The following is a 19,598-nucleotide window of genomic DNA, read 5'->3' on the forward strand; positions in this document are numbered from 1 at the left end:
TCACTAAAATGTTGAAATCGCTCTTGGGCATTTCTATATGAGGAAGGCGACCCTATCATATATAAGAATATCCCAACACTTTCCTCAACTCCAATGTGTTTAGTAGGTTTCAATCCACAATTATTAGTTAACTCGCATACCAAATTCTGAAAGACTTGTTTCCTCATTCGAAGTTGCTCAAAAAACCTATTATCATTTCTTGTTATCAACTATATAAACCATAGTTGGCCGGAGAGAATTGACGTAGTTTTCTTTTCTTTGACAATGCATTTCAAAACATGGTTTGTAACCATAAAAGCATCCATCACCGTTGCAATATGATATTGACTTCTATTGACCTGTTGGACTTCAATATCTATTTCAGAAGTATTGTCACTCTCATATGAACTATCATCTGAACTCTCACCCAAACTCTTATTTGAATTGTCACCCGTCCTGTTACACAAAAATGTAAAATTATAAATGTTTGGATAGTTAAAGATCATGACACCTTAAATCCTTAAAGCAAGAAAGTAAAAACACAAGAATGACATTTAAGAATCCAAAATCACATATTCTAACAAGTCAATAATGAAATTTCCATTTGGTATCAAAACAACAAAGTAATTATGACAAATATCATATTACATCAAGCTAATAAAAACATAATAGTTCAAACTGTTAATGTTTTTTTTCTAAGAAGCATGCAATCCTATCAACGATCACGCGAATATATTTTTTTGGGACAAATGTATATCCAATCAAGAGCCATATCAGCAGTTAAGGTATTCATGAAGTAAGAAAATGTTGTCCTATTTTCTTTATTGGCAAGGATTCTAACAACCTTAAAGTGTAAATGTGATCCTTTTACCAAGGATGGGATTTCATCCAACATTTTCAAACATTTATCATAATTAATGTTATCTTCTGGGAATCCTTGTTGGCTTGGCCCAAACCCATCGAGTATACGATCAAGAGATCGTTGAAGTTTCTCTATTGCCCCGATTTTCTCTCATTTCCCTAAAACCTTTCTCTTTTTGGAAGAACTTGGTGTTGGGTTGGGTTGTACTTCATTTCCAACATCAAAATTATATGCATCTCCTTCATCCTTAGTAACTGTTTTATTCTCACGACCGTCTTCAAAAACAGATTCTGATCCTTCACATGGTAATTGCTCTTCATATGGTTTGTAAAGGGCGAATCTAGTAGCTATGGCACCCTTGAAACATTTATCTAGAAAGTCAATAAACTTAGGTCCTTCATGTTTCCATTTCAAAATATCTGGATCCTCCTGAAAAATAAATAAACATTCAAAACATATATCATGGAAAAATTCATGCAATTAATTAAATACTACTCTAGTATACATTGACAGAACCGTACCTTACTCTTTTCAGCCCACCAATCATCATCAGCCATGATAGTTTTCTTTTCATGATCCCATCCTACTCCAGTTTGCTTATCCACTAACTTCACAAATGACGAAAACTCTCTTTTCAATGTATCCCATCTATTTTTTAGTTGAGTGCGATCATAAGCATATCCGGTTTTCTTTTGAAATTTTTCAGTAATATTCTTCCACCCTTCTTTACTGAAGTGGGTAGTTGGCCTATTACCCGCTTCTATTTCTTCAATGCAAATTTTCAGCAAATTTTCTGTTTTACTGTCATCCCCCCATTTTGCAACAACTTTTCCATCCTTCTCTAAACTTTTCACATCTTTTTTAGATGCCATTATAGTCATCAAACACAATATTAACATTTATTCCTAATACAATAGAAATTTGAAATAAACATATTAATATTTATCAATCAAATAAGAGTTTATGTGTATGTAATATGGTATTTACAAACCTATTATTATTTAATCCTCATGGTTGATATGAAAATATAACTCTATAGAAGTAACAACAAATACATGCTCTAAATAAGAATTATGTGCTTTATCCAACAATAGTGGCACCACACACTATAACTACTATAACTTTTCCAATAAAGAAGCTATACAATGATGCAACCAAAAAAATATGAACACAATAATATTTAAAGTTTTTTTCTCACTTTAACATGCTAATAAAATATAGCAGCAAAGTAAATAAAAAATTGGTGATCATGATGATTAAGAATAAAATATATCATGAAAGTCATTTTGATTCAACAAGATTGAGTATAAAATATAATGTTAAACATGAAGAAAGATATGACAAGAAATTAACATGTACTTTCTATTTTTTTTTCCTAACTATATAGAGAGAAGTTGTATAAAATACAGAGCAGTTGTAGTCTCTATAGAGCACCACACACTTTGAATAGTACAAACTATCTACCTAGCACATGTATAATTGAAAGAAGGAACATGCTAATAAAATAATTAGAAAGTTGTGTTGAATTTGTCGTAAGACTAGACGGAAAAAAATTAGAAATGACAATTCTTTTGATGGAATCCACTTGAGCCTTGATTATATAAAACTCAAATTCATTCTCACATTTGAAAAGTTTTAGTTAATATTAGGGACAACAGGTGTCTGTATCAGCATGTTTTATAACAGTATTCTCACCATTTGTTTTTTCCGTGCATCATTTTCATCTACATACTTTACATTCAATTGTCATTAGATATTTTAGCCGGTAACATAGGTTTGTCTCGTGCAGGGAATGTGCACATTGACACTTTCTGCATCTATTCCAACATTGAAGTCTGCTGAATGTTTGGTGATGTATGCCCTCCTGCTACTCCTGCACAATATGTTATGTTCTTCATTGGTCTCTATCTGATTGCGCTAGGGACTGGTGGTATTAAACCATACATGTCCTCTTTTAGGGCATATCAGTTTGATGATACTGATTCACGGGAAAGGGTTAAGAAGAGATCATTTTTCAACTGGTTTTACTTTTCTATTAACATAGGAGCCCTTATATCAAGCAGTTTTATTGTGTGGGTTCAAGATAATACAGGCTGGGGTCTTGGATTTGGCATTCCTGCTTTATTTATGGGATTAGCTATCAGAAGCTTCTTTTTAGGCACGCCCCTATATAGGTTTCAAAAACTAAGGGGAAGTCCTCTTACAAGAATGTGTCAGGTTGTGGCTGCATCTTTCTGGAAACAAAATCTTGATGTCCCTGAGGATAATAGTCTCCTGTATGAGACACCAGACAAGAGCTCTGCAATAGAAGGAAGTCGGGAACTACAGCATAGCGATGAACTAAGGTGATTGTTCCCTTACTTTGAGTTTACTGTTGTAATGTTCTCATTTCTCAGCTTTTGTCACTATCAAAAAATAAGGGAGCATGTTCAATGAATAATAACTTATTTCTTATATTCTTGTTAAAGTGCAGTGCACCTTCCTGCCAAATTCGAAGTTTACTATCAAAGTTTACTAAGGCGTTTACTAAGGCTCGATAGGATTGGACCAAGATTAGGTATATGTAGGTTTTTATAACTGTGGTAACTTTCTCTATATCTCTCTTAACTATCATTTTCTCTCATCTGACATCTATCTCCTTTCCGGAGAGGATTGGATAACTAAAAATAATATCACCTTACTTTCTCTAGCGTTTGGAGTTCATAGCAAATTGCCAAACATTATCTGGCCATGCACTCTCAGAGATGATTTCCTTATGACACTATTGAGAAATGACACCCTTTTTATAGCTTTTCTTGCATCTCTTTTTTTCTTCTCTATAACTCTCAATGGTTGGTATCGATATGCTGCCATCCCTGAAGGAGAAGGGTGATCCAAAACGCAGCGGAATTTAAAATTTCTCCTTTAGTGATCCTTACGAATGGGCATGATCAGTGATATAATTGTTACCTCTTGTGGCAATTGTAACCTTTGATGCAGATCTACGGAGCAATCACGAACGTTGAATGATGACAATGCTTCTACTCAGTCCACACGAACGGATTCCTTCAATCTCAGTGCTAGCTACTACGAATGAAGGCTTTGACTGAGAGAGAGAGAGAGAGAGAGAGAGAGAAACAAAATTGCAACTGCACAAATGCTTCTACACAAGGGTTCTATTTATAGAACCACTTGTGTGGGCTGCAAGCTAAAAAGCCCACTCAAGTGTATGTGGCCCATATCTTATAATATGCCAAAATCACTTAAGCGCGTGGTACCTTACCATATTTCGTATTCTACTTAAGTAGACCGTACCTTAAGATGTTCTACAATTCACTTAAGGGCACAGTACATTACAATATTCCTTAGTTACTTTACCTCTCATCAATCTGTCCTTTTGTGTGTGACCCTGTAGATTTTCGCGACATTGACAATTATATTAAATCACGTATTTAACATAATAAATAGTGAGCGGTATCTAGCAACATATCACTGCTATCCAAGACACAAAAATGTCATGTGATCTGACAAATCATTTTGTGATAATACTTATATGTACAATTTCCCTTTTGCCCTTATGTCTATATTGAACACAAGGCATAGACCGTGTCATCCTTGTCCAATTCAATATTGGGCCCACATACATTTATCCTATTATGCAGGATGGGCAAATTCCATCTAGGTCACTCATGTCCCTTAGCACTCTTCGTGGAGTACCCATCAACTGTCTTTATGGTCATCCAGTTACGGACAATGTTTGATCAGCAATAAGGCACTCAACTCTACATCTAGGGTCCATAGTGGTTTCAGGTCGAAGGGTGGTATACACCATTATCACCATGAGAATAACTTATGACACTTTGCATAATATTCTATGTAGTATTCTCATAGCGGGTCAATCCAGTATAAATATTACTCTTAATATTCATACCTATGTTTAAGACTTGATAACTCCTTATCCATGATCCATGAGATGTAATCATCAGTCTATATACATAATAGTCTTAATGCTTTCATGTTATCCCACTTCACAATAAAGCTCGACTATGGATACTTTAAGAATAGTGTCCTTATGTTTAATATGATCTCATGATTAAGTCACACTTGATACATTAAACGGACTATCTATTCTAGGGACTTCATTAGACAAACATAATAAAGAAAAAGCCTTTTATTATTAATAAATAATTCGATACAAGTACCAAAAGTATTGGCCTCTAGGGCTTACACCAACAATACCATCATCAAACACCATATTTTTCACAATCATTAAACTTGGGATACTGCTTAGAGAGAACATGCAATTTGGTTTTACACATTCTTATCCAAAAGTTCAATAGGTGTGGATATTTCCCCATTTTTGAGAAAACATTAGATTGTTGTAAGTTATTCTCTTTTGAGTAGGCTAATGGAAGGCTCATTATTTTCTTGCTTCTCTTTTACCTATTTGAAAGAATGTTAATTTTATGGATAGTTCTGTAGGATAGACTGCATGTAAATTGTTTAGTTAACGAGTGTGAGGAATCTTCTAAAGCAAGTAAGCATACTTAAACAAGTATCCATAAAAGATCAAATTATTATTAGGACAAAACCTAAATATTATAAATTTAGCAAAGGACTTCTCAAGCTACTAAAGACTTTGTAAAACATACTTGTTTACATGGAGTCTATCCTACAGAACTATCCATGAAATTAACATTCTTTCAAATACCCATCTCAAGTAAAAATATGGTAGCAAGAAAATACCCATTGCTTTAGAAGATCCCTCACACTTTTATAACCTCATTGGATCAATTGGTTCCTATAAATACCCATCTAAAGTATACATGACAACTCCAATACAACAAAAAGCATCAAACTAGACAACAAAAATTGAACTCACTTGAAGCTATCATATTAATAATGTATTTGGAAATAGTTCAATCTCATGAGGTATTTCAAGAACAGAACAATTAGCAAACAAATAATTCTAAGCAAATACATCCTACCCATGACAATATGCTACCACATTTAAATTGTTCATAACATGAATTTCACTATTAACCATGACAAAAAGCTCTAACCTGAATTAACAATAGCTTCAAGTTCCAGAATTCAATTTCAAAATAAGTTGAAAACCCTATATCACAAATTTAACAAAGCAATCACTACCTCTAATGAAAAATGAAAAATTTAAAATCCCAGATAACATTAAAGAAGGAGAAGATTCGTGATAACTTTTACCTGGTGCAAAAAAGAAGAAGACGACACTGCTCACGCCGCCATTGAAGTAGAGGGAAGAAGAATCACTATTCACAATTCTGAACAAAATGAAGTTAAACCCTCTAAGGATATTTTCGGAATTTTCAGGAATTTTAAGAATAACTATATAACTTTGCTATGGATGTAACCTTCCGTGTTTTATATTTTCATTTTCTCTCTCATCTATCGCAAAATGAAAATTTTAAAGCTACTTGGATCAGCTTCTCATTTTTAATTTAAAAATCATTTTTTAAACATAATTATTTTTAAAAAATCTGAAACAAACACTCTTAAAATTTTTAGAAATGATTTTTTAATAAAAAAATAGATTTTTTTAATAAAAAAAACTGTAACAAACGCAACCTATATCTTTCTAAATCCATAACTTGAAGTGGAAATATTGGGTTCTACAAGAAATATGATAATTTCCTCTTCGATCAAACTTGTTAGATGTTGTGAGTAGTCTTATGACTAGCTATTACGATGATGACTTCATCGATAGTGGAAGTTTCACATTCCTAGACTTTATCTTAAGAATAGCAGTAATCATTGTGTTAGTCTAACCATTCTGGTGGTGGTTAGTCATTTGGCCTATTTATGAATATCATTTCTCTTCTTTTTTTGTACTAAAAAAATGCTTGGCTTTCTCTCCTGGCTTTTTAGTAAGCAAGTGAAGCGAGCTCTTCTTTATGGGGTAGCGGTAGAGGGGATTTTCTTTCTCTCCCTCTTGATGTCTTGTCGGCCTAACCTAGGAGTTATCTTTCCCGGAAAGAGAGTAGTGGCGCTCTCTTTGCATCCTTTGACTTTCCATGCTGTAAGACCCCAATTTTATCCCTAAGATCCCTCATGGCATCATAACATTGCATTTGCATTGCCTCAAGGATCATTTAGCATCTTGGTTCCCTTTTCCTTTGGGTGGGACCTCTTGAGAGTGGTTTGAGATCACCAAGCATGCTTGAATTATATATCATTGCTTTTCTTATTTTGTTTACTAACCAAAAGCACAAAAAATATGTCACTAACATCTTTTGTTTGTAGCTTAAGCAATCACAAAGTCTAAAGCTTCAAGAAGATCATTGGTACAAAGACATGGTCAAGAGGAGATGATAGCAAGCATGGTAATGGTTCCCAATGCTCTCATCCACCAAGTATGCCTCCCTAGCATCTCAATTCATCATTTTGGTCATAGCAAGTCAAAAGGTTTGAGGTCTTGTTCTTCAAGGAAACCCTAATTCATCTGTGCACCACAATGCCTTGCTCCTGAAGCAACCTCAGCCCATGATCAAATACAATTAAGTGAAGTTCTTTAACTCTTCATTTCATGCATATTTGAACTTATTTGAGTGTCCTCAATCACCAATTCATCAAGATATGAGGCATGGACTTCAGAAGTTGATCAGTCAATTCATCTAACTATTTTGAAATGTACTGAGACCTAACGTTTTATGTGTTGGCCAAATGGAGATGGTTCTAGAAGAAAAAATGTTCTTAAGGACAATATTAACAACTTTCATGTTCATCAAAAATTGATTTGAAGCTTGGAAGGCCATCTGTCATTCCAATACATTATAGGTCATTTTGACTGAAACCCTAATTTTGGGTCAACTTCCCAAGGACATAACGCATTCATTTTTTATGATTTTGAGGTGGGATCAAATTCATTGGAAAGCCTAATATGTCTACTTCAAATGTTATGTTGAACATAATTTCAAAATCTCAAAGGAAACACATGTGATAATGCAAGAAATTATAGGTCCTTTTGGGTCAAATGCATTAAAAGTAAAAAAAGTCCAACTTCAAGTGCCCATAACTCTTTCATAAAAAATCAAAATGATGCAAAATTTAAGTCCATTTTGATTGTCTTGAAAAGAACTATAACTTTGATGTTGGAGGTTTTTCCATTTGAGGATTTCATCATCAAAACAGAGGGGCTTGAAAATTGGCCAAATTTAGAAACCTTGCATTGACATGTTTTGCACATCACACTTTAAACTCAAATTTCATAAATTTCCACACTCCAAATGGATTTTTTCCTAACATAACAATTGCTACTTACATAAAGACCTTTCCAACCATTACTCACATGATCATATTTGGATTTGGCAAATGGTATTTTCGAAGAGGTGAATGTTTAGGTCAAAATTATGGAATGCACATAAATTCTTGATGCACAAGCCAATTCAGAGCAAATTACACGTCCAGACCTTTGGCATTTGAGTTCAGCTTGCAATTGGCATTGTTTTTTGGCCTTGTACATGACATGGACTTTGAGAAGATTATCAGGAAGTTTTTACCTCAATGGCGATGTACTTTATAAGAGAAATTTTGACCTGGTTCTGCTCAGATGCGTGGATAGACACGAAGCAGACCTGTTAATGACTGAGGTCCATGAGGGTTCATTTGGTACTCATTCCAATGGACATGCCATGGCTAGAAAGATGTTGAGAGAGGCTACTATTGACTGACAATGGAGTCTGACTGCTGCAAGTATGTGAAGAAATGCCATAAGTGTCAGATTTATGCGGATAAGATTCATATTCCCCCCACACTTCTGAATGTGATTTCATCACCATGGCCTTTCTCTATGTGGGGAATTGACATGATTGGCATGATAGAGCCGAAAGCGTCCAACAGACACAGATTTATTCTCGTAGCAATCGATTACTTCACCAAGTGGGTTGAAGCAGCGTCGTATGCAAATGTGACCAGGCAGGTGGTCGTGAAGTTTATCAAGAATCAACTCATATACTGTTACGGTGTGCCAGATAAGATCATTACTGATAATGGATCTAACTTGAACAACAAAATGATGAAAGAGTTGTGTAGTGAGTTCAGGATCGCGCATCATAATTCTTCTCCCTATAGACCCAAGATGAATGGGGTTGTTGAAGCTGCTAATAAGAATATCAAGAAGATTATCCAGAAGATGGTTGTCACGTATAAGGATTGGCATGAGATGCTGCCATTTGCTTTACATGGATATCGTACGTTTGTCCGCACTTCAACAGGGGCAACCCCTTTCTCTCTTGTTTATGGCATGGAGGTTGTACTCCCAGTAGAGGTGGAGATCCCATCAATGAGAGTCTTGATGGAAGCCAAGTTGACTGATGATGAATGGGTTCAGAGTCGTTATGATCAGCTGAATTTGATTGAAGAGAAGAGATTGACGGCCATGTGCCATGGTCAGTTATATCAGCAGAGAATGAAGAAAGCTTTCGATAAGAAGGTCAAGCCTCGTGTGTTCCGAGAGGGTGACCTTGTGCTCAAGAAAGTCTTGTCTTTCGCGCCCGATTCCAGAGGCAAGTGGACTCCAACCTATGAAGGTCCATATGTTGTTAAGAGAGCCTTTTCAGGTGTGTCGCATTACGCGAAAAAACCGGCGGGAAACAAGACACAACAGAGACGCCACCAATAATGAAGAAAATTTTCTCAAAGTCCATTTGCATTCATATCATCAATAATGAAGAAAATTTTCAAGGAACTTAAGGGGGTTTATTTGCAAATTTTCAGACATGGAAAGACAAAGAAGGAATACAAAGAAGTACAACTTCAAACAACCAGATTTGAAAGAGTTAAGGAATCTGACATCCTATGTATTGGATCCTTTGGGTTTCAAAGCTCGTTTTGGGAAGCTTCTTCCTCTTCTGACTACTCAAGTGGATGAAGGGTTGATGAGTGTATTGGTGCAGTTTTATGATCCCTTGTACCGTTGCTTCACATTTCCGGATTTCCAGCTTTTACCTACGCTTGAGGAGTATGCCTACCTCGTGGGTATACCTATTCTAGACCAGTTGTCGTTCTGTGGCTTAGAGAGTATTCCTACTTCTCAAGAGATAGATGACATGTAGCACATGGAGGAATCTCTGGTTGGTGCTCATATGACTACCAAAGGTGGAATTCAAGGTCTCCCTTCTAAGTTCCTCATTACTCAAGCTATTGTGTATGGGAAGGCCATGAGTGAGGACGCCTTTGAAGCCATATTTGTACTTCTCATTTATGGATTGGTATTGTTCCCCAACATCGACAAGTTTGTGGATGTGAACGCTATTAGGATTTTCTCTACTCTTAATCCCGTTCTGACTCTGTTGGGTGATACCTATTTCTCTTTGCATATGAGGAATGCAAAGGGTGGTGGCGCCATTGTGTGCTGTTTGTCTCTGTTGTATAAGTGGTTTATTTCTCACTTACCGCAGACGGCCGCCTTCAAGGAGAATAAGGGATGTCTACGGTGGTCCACGAGACTTATGTCTCTCACTAATGATGATATCTCTTGGTACAACCGTGTGTATGATGGTGTGCAGATTGTTGACTCTTGTGGTGAATTCTCCAATGTACCTCTTCTTGGTACATGTGGTGAGATTAACTACAACCCTGTTTTAGCACGTCGTCAGCTTGGGTTCCCCCTAAAGGATAAACCCAATGACATTTTGTTAGAGGGTGTGTTCTTTCAGGAGGATAAAGATCCCCAAGGCTTGAAGGGCAGAATGGTCCGCGCCTGGCACAAGATTCATAGGAAAGGAAGGAATGAGTTGGGTCCTAAGAGTTGTGTTGCTATGGAGCCGTACACTGCTTGGGTTAGGAAGAGAGCGTCTGAGTATCTCATGCCTTATGAGTATCCGAGACCTACACCTTTGGTTATGGTTGGGCCTTCAACCCTCCCTAACCAAGGAGTAGAGGAGTTGAGAGACGAAGACCGATCACGTGCTTGGATCCGTGAAAGAGAAGAGTTGCTTCAGCAGATCAAGGAGAAGGATGCTTTGATAGAGTTCCTCGAACACCAGGTTATTGATGATCCTGATGATGCATGGACTTCTCTACTTCCTCAGTCTTCCAAGTTTTGGAAGAGGAAGTACGACCGACTCGCCAAGGAGAAAGCGGATATGGAGGCAGCCTACGAGAGGGAGGTGAAGAGGCTTCGTGCATCCTATCTTCCTGTATCCCGAGCTTTAGATGATTGTTTCTAGAGATCCATAGGATGATTATTTTCCTTTTCTCTTGTATATGATTGACAATGTTGTACTTCTTTCCTCTGATATTATTTGATGAGAGATTTCCATATGTGATAAATGTTTAATATTTCCAAAATTTGCGAATAAAACCCTAGAGTTCCTTTGAAATAAAAAACAAATCATATGCACAAGCATTGCATGCATCATGTGCATAAGCAAGTTTTGTTCCCGGCTTCTTGTCCTGTGGTCTAACTCTGTGTTCTTCATTTATTTTGAAGACAAGCTGACTCACCGGTACTACACCAGAGCCAACATTTCAAGACTGATGGATCATCTGGAACAAGAAAACCGTGAACTCAAAGAGGAGGTGGCCAGATTAAGTGCTTTGATGGAATCATTCTTGGCTGCCTAGAGCCAGACTTCTCCGACGCCTTCAACTCCTCCCCAGACGACAGTCATCTCTGAGATTGTCTCCTCAACTGTGCCTGCAGCCAGTGCACACTTTGCTCCGACGGCCATGCCAGCCGGATTCCCATGGGGGATGCCTCCTAATTTCATGCCTGAGGGTCCTGCTCCCACCTTTGCTTCTATGCCGACATCTAGCCCGGTCCTTGTTGTTCCTCCTCCTGTCGTGCATACTTTGCCCAGAGTAGACGACACCATCTATCATTCTGAGCCGTATGAGGGCCCAGATGTCTATGAGAAGATGGATTCTATGAATGATCAATTTCTTGAGCTTCGCAAGGAATTGAAAACTCTCAGAGGAAAAGATATTTTTGGCAAGTCTGTTGTCGAACTCTGCTTGGTTCCTAATATGAAGATCCCCGTGAAATTCAAGGTCCCGGACTTTGAAAAATACAAGGGAAATACTTGCCCTCTCAGCCACCTGGTCATGTATGCCAGGAAGATGTCAACTCAGACCGACAACGATCAATTGCTCATCCACTACTTTCAGGATAGTCTGTCCGGTGCTGCTCTGAGATGGTATAAGGGTTTAGACAACACGAATATCCGATCCTTCAACGATCTTGGCGAGGCCTTCGTCAAGCAGTACAAGTACAATGTGGATATGGCTCCCGATAGAGATCAATTGAGAGCCATGTCCCAGAAGGACAAGGAAACATTCAAAGAGTATGCCCAGAGGTGGCGAGAGTTAGCAGCACAGATTGTGCCTCCGCTAGAAGAGAAGGAAATGACCAAGATCTTTCTGAAGACCTTGAGTTCATTCTATTATGAGCGGATGATTGCTAGCGCTCCTTCTGACTTCACCGAGATGGTGAATATGGGGATGCGTCTAGAAGAAGGGGTTAGAGAAGGACGTCTAACCAGAGAAGAAGGTTCTTCTGCCAAACGATATGGGGCGTTTGCAAAGAAGAAAGATGGAGAAGCACATGATGTGACCTCCCATGTGAAACCCAGAAGACCCTCTGTGAGGAGGAAGACCGTGCGTCCTACCGGTAACCAGCACCAGGTGGCTCATATAGCACCTGTTTTCAGAGTTAATCAACAGTATCAACAGCATAACAACAATCAACAAGCACATCCGCAATATCAGCATCAGCAGCACCGTCCGTAACAACAGGCCTACCAGCCTCGAAACAGTAATCAAACCAACAATAGTTACGAAAGAAAAAGGGTCACCTTTGATCCTATTCCAATGACATATGCAGAACTATATCCCTCTTTGATAGAGAGGAAGTTGATTACTCCGAGAGACCCACCGGCTATACCTGCTAACCCCCAGTGGTGGTATAAGCCTGAATTATATTATGTTTACCATTCTGGTGCTCCCGGCCACGACGTGGAGAACTGTTACCCTTTGAAGACCAAGGTTCAAGACCTTGTGAGATGTGGAATTCTATGTTTCGAGGACGTAGGTCCTAATGTGAAGAAGAACCCATTGCCCGAGCATGGGAAATCTGTCAACATGGTCCAGGGCTGCCCTGGCAAATACAAAGTCAAGTACATCAGTCATATTCGACAATCGCTGGTCGAGATGCATCGTTTTCTATGTGAGTATAGTCACTACGAACATGACCACGATAGATGCCGAGTCTTCTCTGTTAACCGATTGGGTTGTCGCCAGGTGCGCAAGGATATTCAGGAAATGCTGGATGAGGGAGTCATTGAGATTCTTCAGAACAGGAATGTTGACGAAGATGAGCCTGAGGTCAACGTAATTTCCCCAGTATTCCGGATGCCCGAGCCCGTTATCATCAAGTATGAGGGTAGCAAGCAAAAGGCTTCTCCTGTTCTTATCATTAAGCCCGCCGGTCCGGTACCGTACTCTTCCGAAAAAGCAATTCCCTTTCGCTACAACGCTGTAGCTGTAGAAGATGGGAAAGAGGTGTCCTTACCATCCTTCTCTGTGGTTAATATCGCGAATGTAAGTGGTTTGACCCGCAACGGTCGTGTGTTTTCAGCACCTCCCAAGCCTCAGGCTAATGCTGATTCTATTGTACGCCCGATTGGGAATGCGGTGAGCACTCCGAATCTGGCACCTGTTGTTAAGCCCTCCTCTACATTGATAACTCCTACATCTGTTGGCCCAAGCGGAAATATGAAAGAAGAATGTGATGAGATGTTGAGGCTCATCAAGAGAAGCGAGTACAATGTTGTAGATCAACTTCTACAAATGCCATCCAAAATATCAGTGTTATCTTTGCTCTTGAATTCAGAACCACATAGAGAGGCACTTCAGAAGGTATTGGATGTGGCATATGTAGATCATGATGTCACAATAGAACAATTCGATAGCATTGTTGCAAACATTACTGCTTGTAACAACTTGAGCTTTTGTGACTCTGATCTCCCCGAGGAGGGAAGAGACCACAACTTGGCATTGCACATATCTATGAACTGCATAGACGATGCCATGTCCAATGTGCTGGTGGACACTGGGTCATCACTGAATGTATTGCCGAAATCTACTCTCTCGAAGCTGTCATATCAAGGGCCTCCCATGAGGCAAAGTGGAATTGTTGTGAAGGCTTTCGATGGGTCGCGTAAAATTGTGATTGGGGAAGTTGATCTTCCAGTCAAAATTGGGCCAAGTGATTTCCAGATTACCTTCCAGGTTATGGATATTCACCCATCGTATAGTTGTCTCTTAGGCAGACCATGGATTCACGAGGCAGGCGCCGTGACATCCACCCTACACCAAAAACTAAAATTTGTGAAGAATAAGAAGCTGGTAGTGGTAGGGGGAGAAAAGGCTCTCTTGGTTAGCCATTTGTCTTCCTTCTCATATATAGATGCTGAGGATGAAGTTGGAACTCCTTTCCAAGCTTTATCTATTGCTGAGCCTATTGAGAAGAGAACTCCTTCATTTGCTTCCTATAGAGATGCAAAGTTGGCCATTGAGTGTGGCGCAACTGCTGGTTTAGGGAAAATGATTGAGCTAGAAGATAACAAGTCTCGGGCTGGCATAGGCTTTTCTTCTGGGGTTTTCAACGAGCAAGGGCTGTTCAAGAGTGGAGGTTTCATCCACACCGGTCAGGATGAAAAAGCTGATGCTGTCTTGGAAGAAGATACATAGGATTCTGGCAATTTCATCATCCCTGGAGGGGTCTGCAACAATTGGGTCGCTGTGGATATTCCTACAGTTATCCATAAGTCAACGTAATGATCATTTTGTTTAAAAACCCTCCTCCCATGCCAAAAGGAGGAGTGATGACATTGTTGGCGCATAAATACAATGATATTTTCATTCAATAAATTCATGTTAAATGTTTGTTTTTCCAATTATTTTCCCTTTTCGTTTTTGCATGATATTGGTGATCACATAAAACCCTAAAAAACCAAATAAAATCAATCTTTTCATCTGCATAATGATTTGCCTTATTTGATTTCTAAAAGCTTTTCATATCCAAAATCATTATGCAGGTTGATCAAACCCATTGAACATAATGATCCAACACCATCTCCCAACTTTGAATTCCCTGTATTTGAGGCGGAAGAAGATGATGTTGAAGAGATTCCTGACGAGATTACCCATCTACTTTAGCATGAAGAGAAGATCATTCAGCCGCATCTTGAGAATCTGGAAACAGTCAACTTGGGGTCTGAAGATTGTGTTCGTGAAGTGAAGATTGGGGCACTCCTGGAAGAGTCTGTTAAGAAGGGGTTGATCGAATTGCTACGAGAATATGTTGATGTCTTTGCATGGTCATATGAAGACATGCCTGGTCTGGATACCGATATTGTGCAACACTTCCTACCCTTGAAGCCTGAGTGTGTGCCTGTGAAGCAGAAGCTCAGAAGAACTCATCCTGATATGGAAGTGAAGATCAAAGAGGAAGTTCATAAGCAAATTGATGCGAGGTTTCTGGTGACTTCTACATATCCTCAATGGGTGGCCAATATTGTGCCCGTGCCTAAGAAAGATGGAAAAGTCCGGATGTGTGGACTATAGAGACTTGAATAAAGCTAGTCCGAAAGACGATTTTCCTCTACCACATATTGATATGTTGGTAGACAATACAACTAAATTCAATGTCTTCTCATTTATGGATGGATTTTCCGGATATAACCAGATCAAGATGGCACCCGAGGATATGGAGAAGACAACATTCATCACACCTTGGGGAACATTCTGTTATCGAGTGATGCCCTTCGGTTTGAAGAACGCCGGAGCCACGTATCAACGAGCTATGACCACCTTGTTTCATGATATGATGCACAAGGAGATTGAGGTATATGTTGACGATATGATTGCTAAGTCAAAAACGGAGGTTGAACATGTAGAGCACTTGTTGAAGCTTTTTCAGCGTTTGAGGAAGTACAAGCTCCGTCTGAATCCCAACAAGTGTACATTTGGAGTCCGTTCTGGAAAGTTATTGGGCTATATTGTCAGTGAAAGAGGTATTGAGGTTGATCCTGCAAAGGTCAAAGTAATACAAGAGATGCCCGCGCCCAAAACTGAGAAGCAAGTCTGAGGTTTTCTTGGCCGCTTGAATTACATTTCCAGATTCATATCCCACATGACTGCCACGTGTGCGCCGATATTTAAGCTCCTCCAGAAAGATCAGTCTCATGATTGGACCGAGGATTTCCAGAAAGCTTTCGATAGTATTAAAGAGTATCTGTCTGAACCTTCGATCCTGTCTCCGCCTGTAGAAGGAAGACCGTTGATCATGTATCTAACTGTTCTTGAAGACTCGACGGGTTGTGTCCTTGGTCAGCAAGACGAATCAGGGAAGAAGGAGTATGTTATTTACTACTTGAGCAAGAAGTTCACTGATTGTGAGTCTCGATACTCGATGCTTGAGAAGACATGTTGTGCTTTGGCTTGGGCTGCTAAGCGCTTACGCCAGTATATGATAAATCATACGACTTGGTTGATATCCAAAATGGATCCAATCAAGTATATATTTGAAAAGCCTGCTTTAACTGGGAGGATTTCCCGTTGGCAGATGTTGTTATCTGAGTATGATATTGAGTATCGAGCTCAAAAGGCCATTAAAGGTAGTATCTTGGCTGACCACTTGGCACACCAGCCGATCGAAGATTATCAATCAGTTCAGTATGACTTCCCGGATGAGGAGATTCTGTATTTGAAAATGAAAGATTGTGATGAGCCTACACTCGATGAAGGGCCAGAGCCTGGTTCCAGATGGAGTATGGTATTTGATGGCGTTGTAAATCAATATGGAAATGGTATTGGGGCAGTGATTATTACTTCTCAGGGCACACATATTCCTTTCACAACAAGGCTAACTTTCAAATGCACGAATAATATGGCTGAGTATGAGGCCTGTATTATGGGATTGGAGGAATGCATTGATTTAAGGATCAAGCATCTTGATGTTTATGGGGATTCGACCCTCGTTGTCAATCAGATTAAGGGTGAATGGGAAACGAATCAGCCTGGTCTCATTCCCTATAGAGATTATGCGAGGAGGATTTCAACGTTCTTTACTAAGGTTGACTTCCATCATATTCCTCGAGATGAGAATCGGATGGCAGATGCTCTTGCTACGCTGGCTTCAATGATTGTGGTTAAACTTTGGAATGAAGTCCCCAATATCACTGTGATGCACTTGGACAGACCAGCTCATGTATTTGCAGTTGAAGAAGTGAAGGATGATAAGCCATGGTATTATGACATCAAGTGCTTCCTTCAGGACCAGAAGATTATCAGGAAGTTTTTACCTCAATGGCGATGTACTTTATAAGAGAAATTTTGACCTGGTTCTGCTCAGATGCGTGGATAGACACGAAGCAGACCTGTTAATGACTGAGGTCCATGAGGGTTCATTTGGTACTCATTCCAATGGACATGCCATGGCTAGAAAGATGTTGAGAGAGGCTACTATTGGCTGACAATGGAGTCTGACTGCTGCAAGTATGTGAAGAAATGCCATAAGTGTCAGATTTATGCGGATAAGATTCATATTCCCCCCACACTTCTGAATGTGATTTCATCACCATGGCCTTTCTCTATGTGGGGAATTGACATGATTGGCATGATAGAGCCGAAAGCGTCCAACAGACACAGATTTATTCTCGTAGCAATCGATTACTTCACCAAGTGGGTTGAAGCAGCGTCGTATGCAAATGTGACCAGGCAGGTGGTCGTGAAGTTTATCAAGAATCAGCTCATATACTGTTACGGTGTGCCAGATAAGATCATTACTGATAATGGATCTAACTTGAATAACAAAATGATGAAAGAGTTGTGTAGTGAGTTCAGGATCGCGCATCATAATTCTTCTCCCTATAGACCCAAGATGAATGGGGTTGTTGAAGCTGCTAATAAGAATATCAAGAAGATTATCCAGAATATGGTTGTCACGTATAAGGATTGGCATGAGATGCTGCCATTTGCTTTACATGGATATCGTACGTTTGTCCGCACTTCAACAGGGGCAACCCCTTTCTCTCTTGTTTATGGCATGGAGGTTGTACTCCCAGTAGAGGTGGAGATCCCATCAATGAGAGTCTTGATGGAAGCCAAGTTGACTGATGATGAATGGGTTCAGAGTCGTTATGATCAGCTGAATTTGATTGAAGAGAAGAGATTGACGGCCATGTGCCATGGTCAGTTATATCAGCAGAGAATGAAGAAAGCTTTCGATAAGAAGGTCAAGCCTCGTGTGTTCCGAGAGGGTGACCTTGTGCTCAAGAAAGTCTTGTCTTTCGCGCCCGATTCCAGAGGCAAGTGGACTCCAACCTATGAAGGTCCATATGTTGTTAAGAGAGCCTTTTCAGGTGTGTCGCATTACGCGAAAAAACCGGCGGGAAACAAGACACAACAGAGACGCCACCGTGTGTTATTTATCCCAAAAGAGGGAAAGGAAACGCTCAGAGTAAACTTGGAAAGAACATGGTCTCGCGACCAAAGAGAATGGGATCGGGAGTCGGTTATGCGAAGGGAAGGTATTAGCACCCCTACGCATCCGTCGTACTCGACGGGATCCACGCACAATAGAAAGGAATATTGGTTGCTAAAACACTGCTCACACTCACACACACTGGCTGAAAGAGACACAAGAGACTGACTGAAACTGACTCGGCAGGACATCGTATCCTGGGCCTATTTAGTCTATCAGGCATAGACATCAGAGTCGAAGTAGTTCGGACCGGGGAAGCGACACATGCTCGCTAGGATATCGCATCCTATGCATACGTATCTTCTTGGACGAAGAAGAATCAGAGCATTCGTAGCTCGGCTGACACGCACACAAACAAACAAACACACCCAGGCAAACGTGGAGCCCGAATGCCAATCACTGGACTTACATCAGCATCCGAACCAAAACACACACAAAGAGGCAAACGTGGAGCCCGAATGCCAATCACTGGACTTACATCGACATCCGAACCAAAACACACCCACACTGGAACCCAAATGCCACTCGATGGACTTACATCGGCTTCCAAGCACACAACAACACAACAAGTTAATAGGGAGTCGGGGACTCGAGCCTATAACTGTCAAGTACACACTCAAACATACGGACAACAGATTGCTAAGGAGTCAGGCACTCGAGCCTAGCAACTGTCAGACAACTCACACAAAAAGAAAAAAGGGCGCCCGGAGAGATCAGCTCAATCTCCTGCCTACATACTTCATCTGGTATGAAGATCAGGGCGATGTAGTTCCCCTACGCAGGGAAAAAGGACTAGCCTAACCAGATAACAGAGGGAGACACAACACTAGGGAGACTACGACTCGAGCCTAGATGTTGTCATGCAAAGTCGTCCCTAAGTTAAGGTTTCTAGCTAACTTGCATAGGAAACAAGCCTATCCTAAACATGACTTGCACAGGAAGCAAGCCACACCTAACCTAACTTGCACAGGAAGCAAGGGTCTCGATTGCAACTAGGGCAAGAGAAAGGGGAGGTCTCAATCGCAACGAGGGCGAGAGAAAAGAATTAGTGTTAGTTGTTAGTCAAACTCGACAAGACATCGCATCTTGTGCCTACGTATCTCATCTGTACATGAGAATCAGAGTTGCCGTAGTTCGGCTAAACTATTCCTGTTGGTTTGCGTTTTTTAAGTGGACAACGTCACTGCGCAATCTACCGGATGCTCGACCTTTGGAGACTTACTCATCTGTAGTAGAAGGAGTTAACGTATCCTT

At 39.9% G+C, this 19,598-nt stretch overlaps 1 protein-coding gene across 1 annotated transcript; it reads right to left on the bottom strand.

Moving 5' to 3' along the window:
• Positions 1-209: 209 nt before the first annotated feature.
• On the bottom strand, positions 210-1,713 carry LOC127079536 (L10-interacting MYB domain-containing protein). The gene is made up of 4 exons (XM_051019924.1): positions 1,363-1,713; positions 1,007-1,270; positions 491-498; positions 210-435 (listed from the first exon to the last, which is right to left on the bottom strand). The coding sequence occupies exons 1-4, from the start codon at positions 1,711-1,713 to the stop codon at positions 210-212; spliced, it is 849 nt and encodes a 282-aa protein (XP_050875881.1).
• Positions 1,714-19,598: the final 17,885 nt, after the last annotated feature.

The sequence above is a fragment of the Lathyrus oleraceus genome, chromosome 5 (assembly GCF_024323335.1).
Source record: "Lathyrus oleraceus cultivar Zhongwan6 chromosome 5, CAAS_Psat_ZW6_1.0, whole genome shotgun sequence".
Taxonomy (NCBI): Eukaryota; Viridiplantae; Streptophyta; class Magnoliopsida; order Fabales; family Fabaceae; genus Lathyrus; species Lathyrus oleraceus.

Excerpts from the sequence above, each read along its gene's own strand:
- LOC127079536 (XM_051019924.1), bottom strand. The coding sequence starts at position 1,713 with ATGGCATCTAAAAAAGATGTGAAAAGTTTAGAGAAGGATGGAAAAGTT. Across the intron at positions 1,271-1,362 it reads GGTGGGCTGAAAAGAGTAAG|GAGGATCCAGATATTTTGAA; the intron begins GTACGGTTCTGT and ends TTTATTTTTCAG.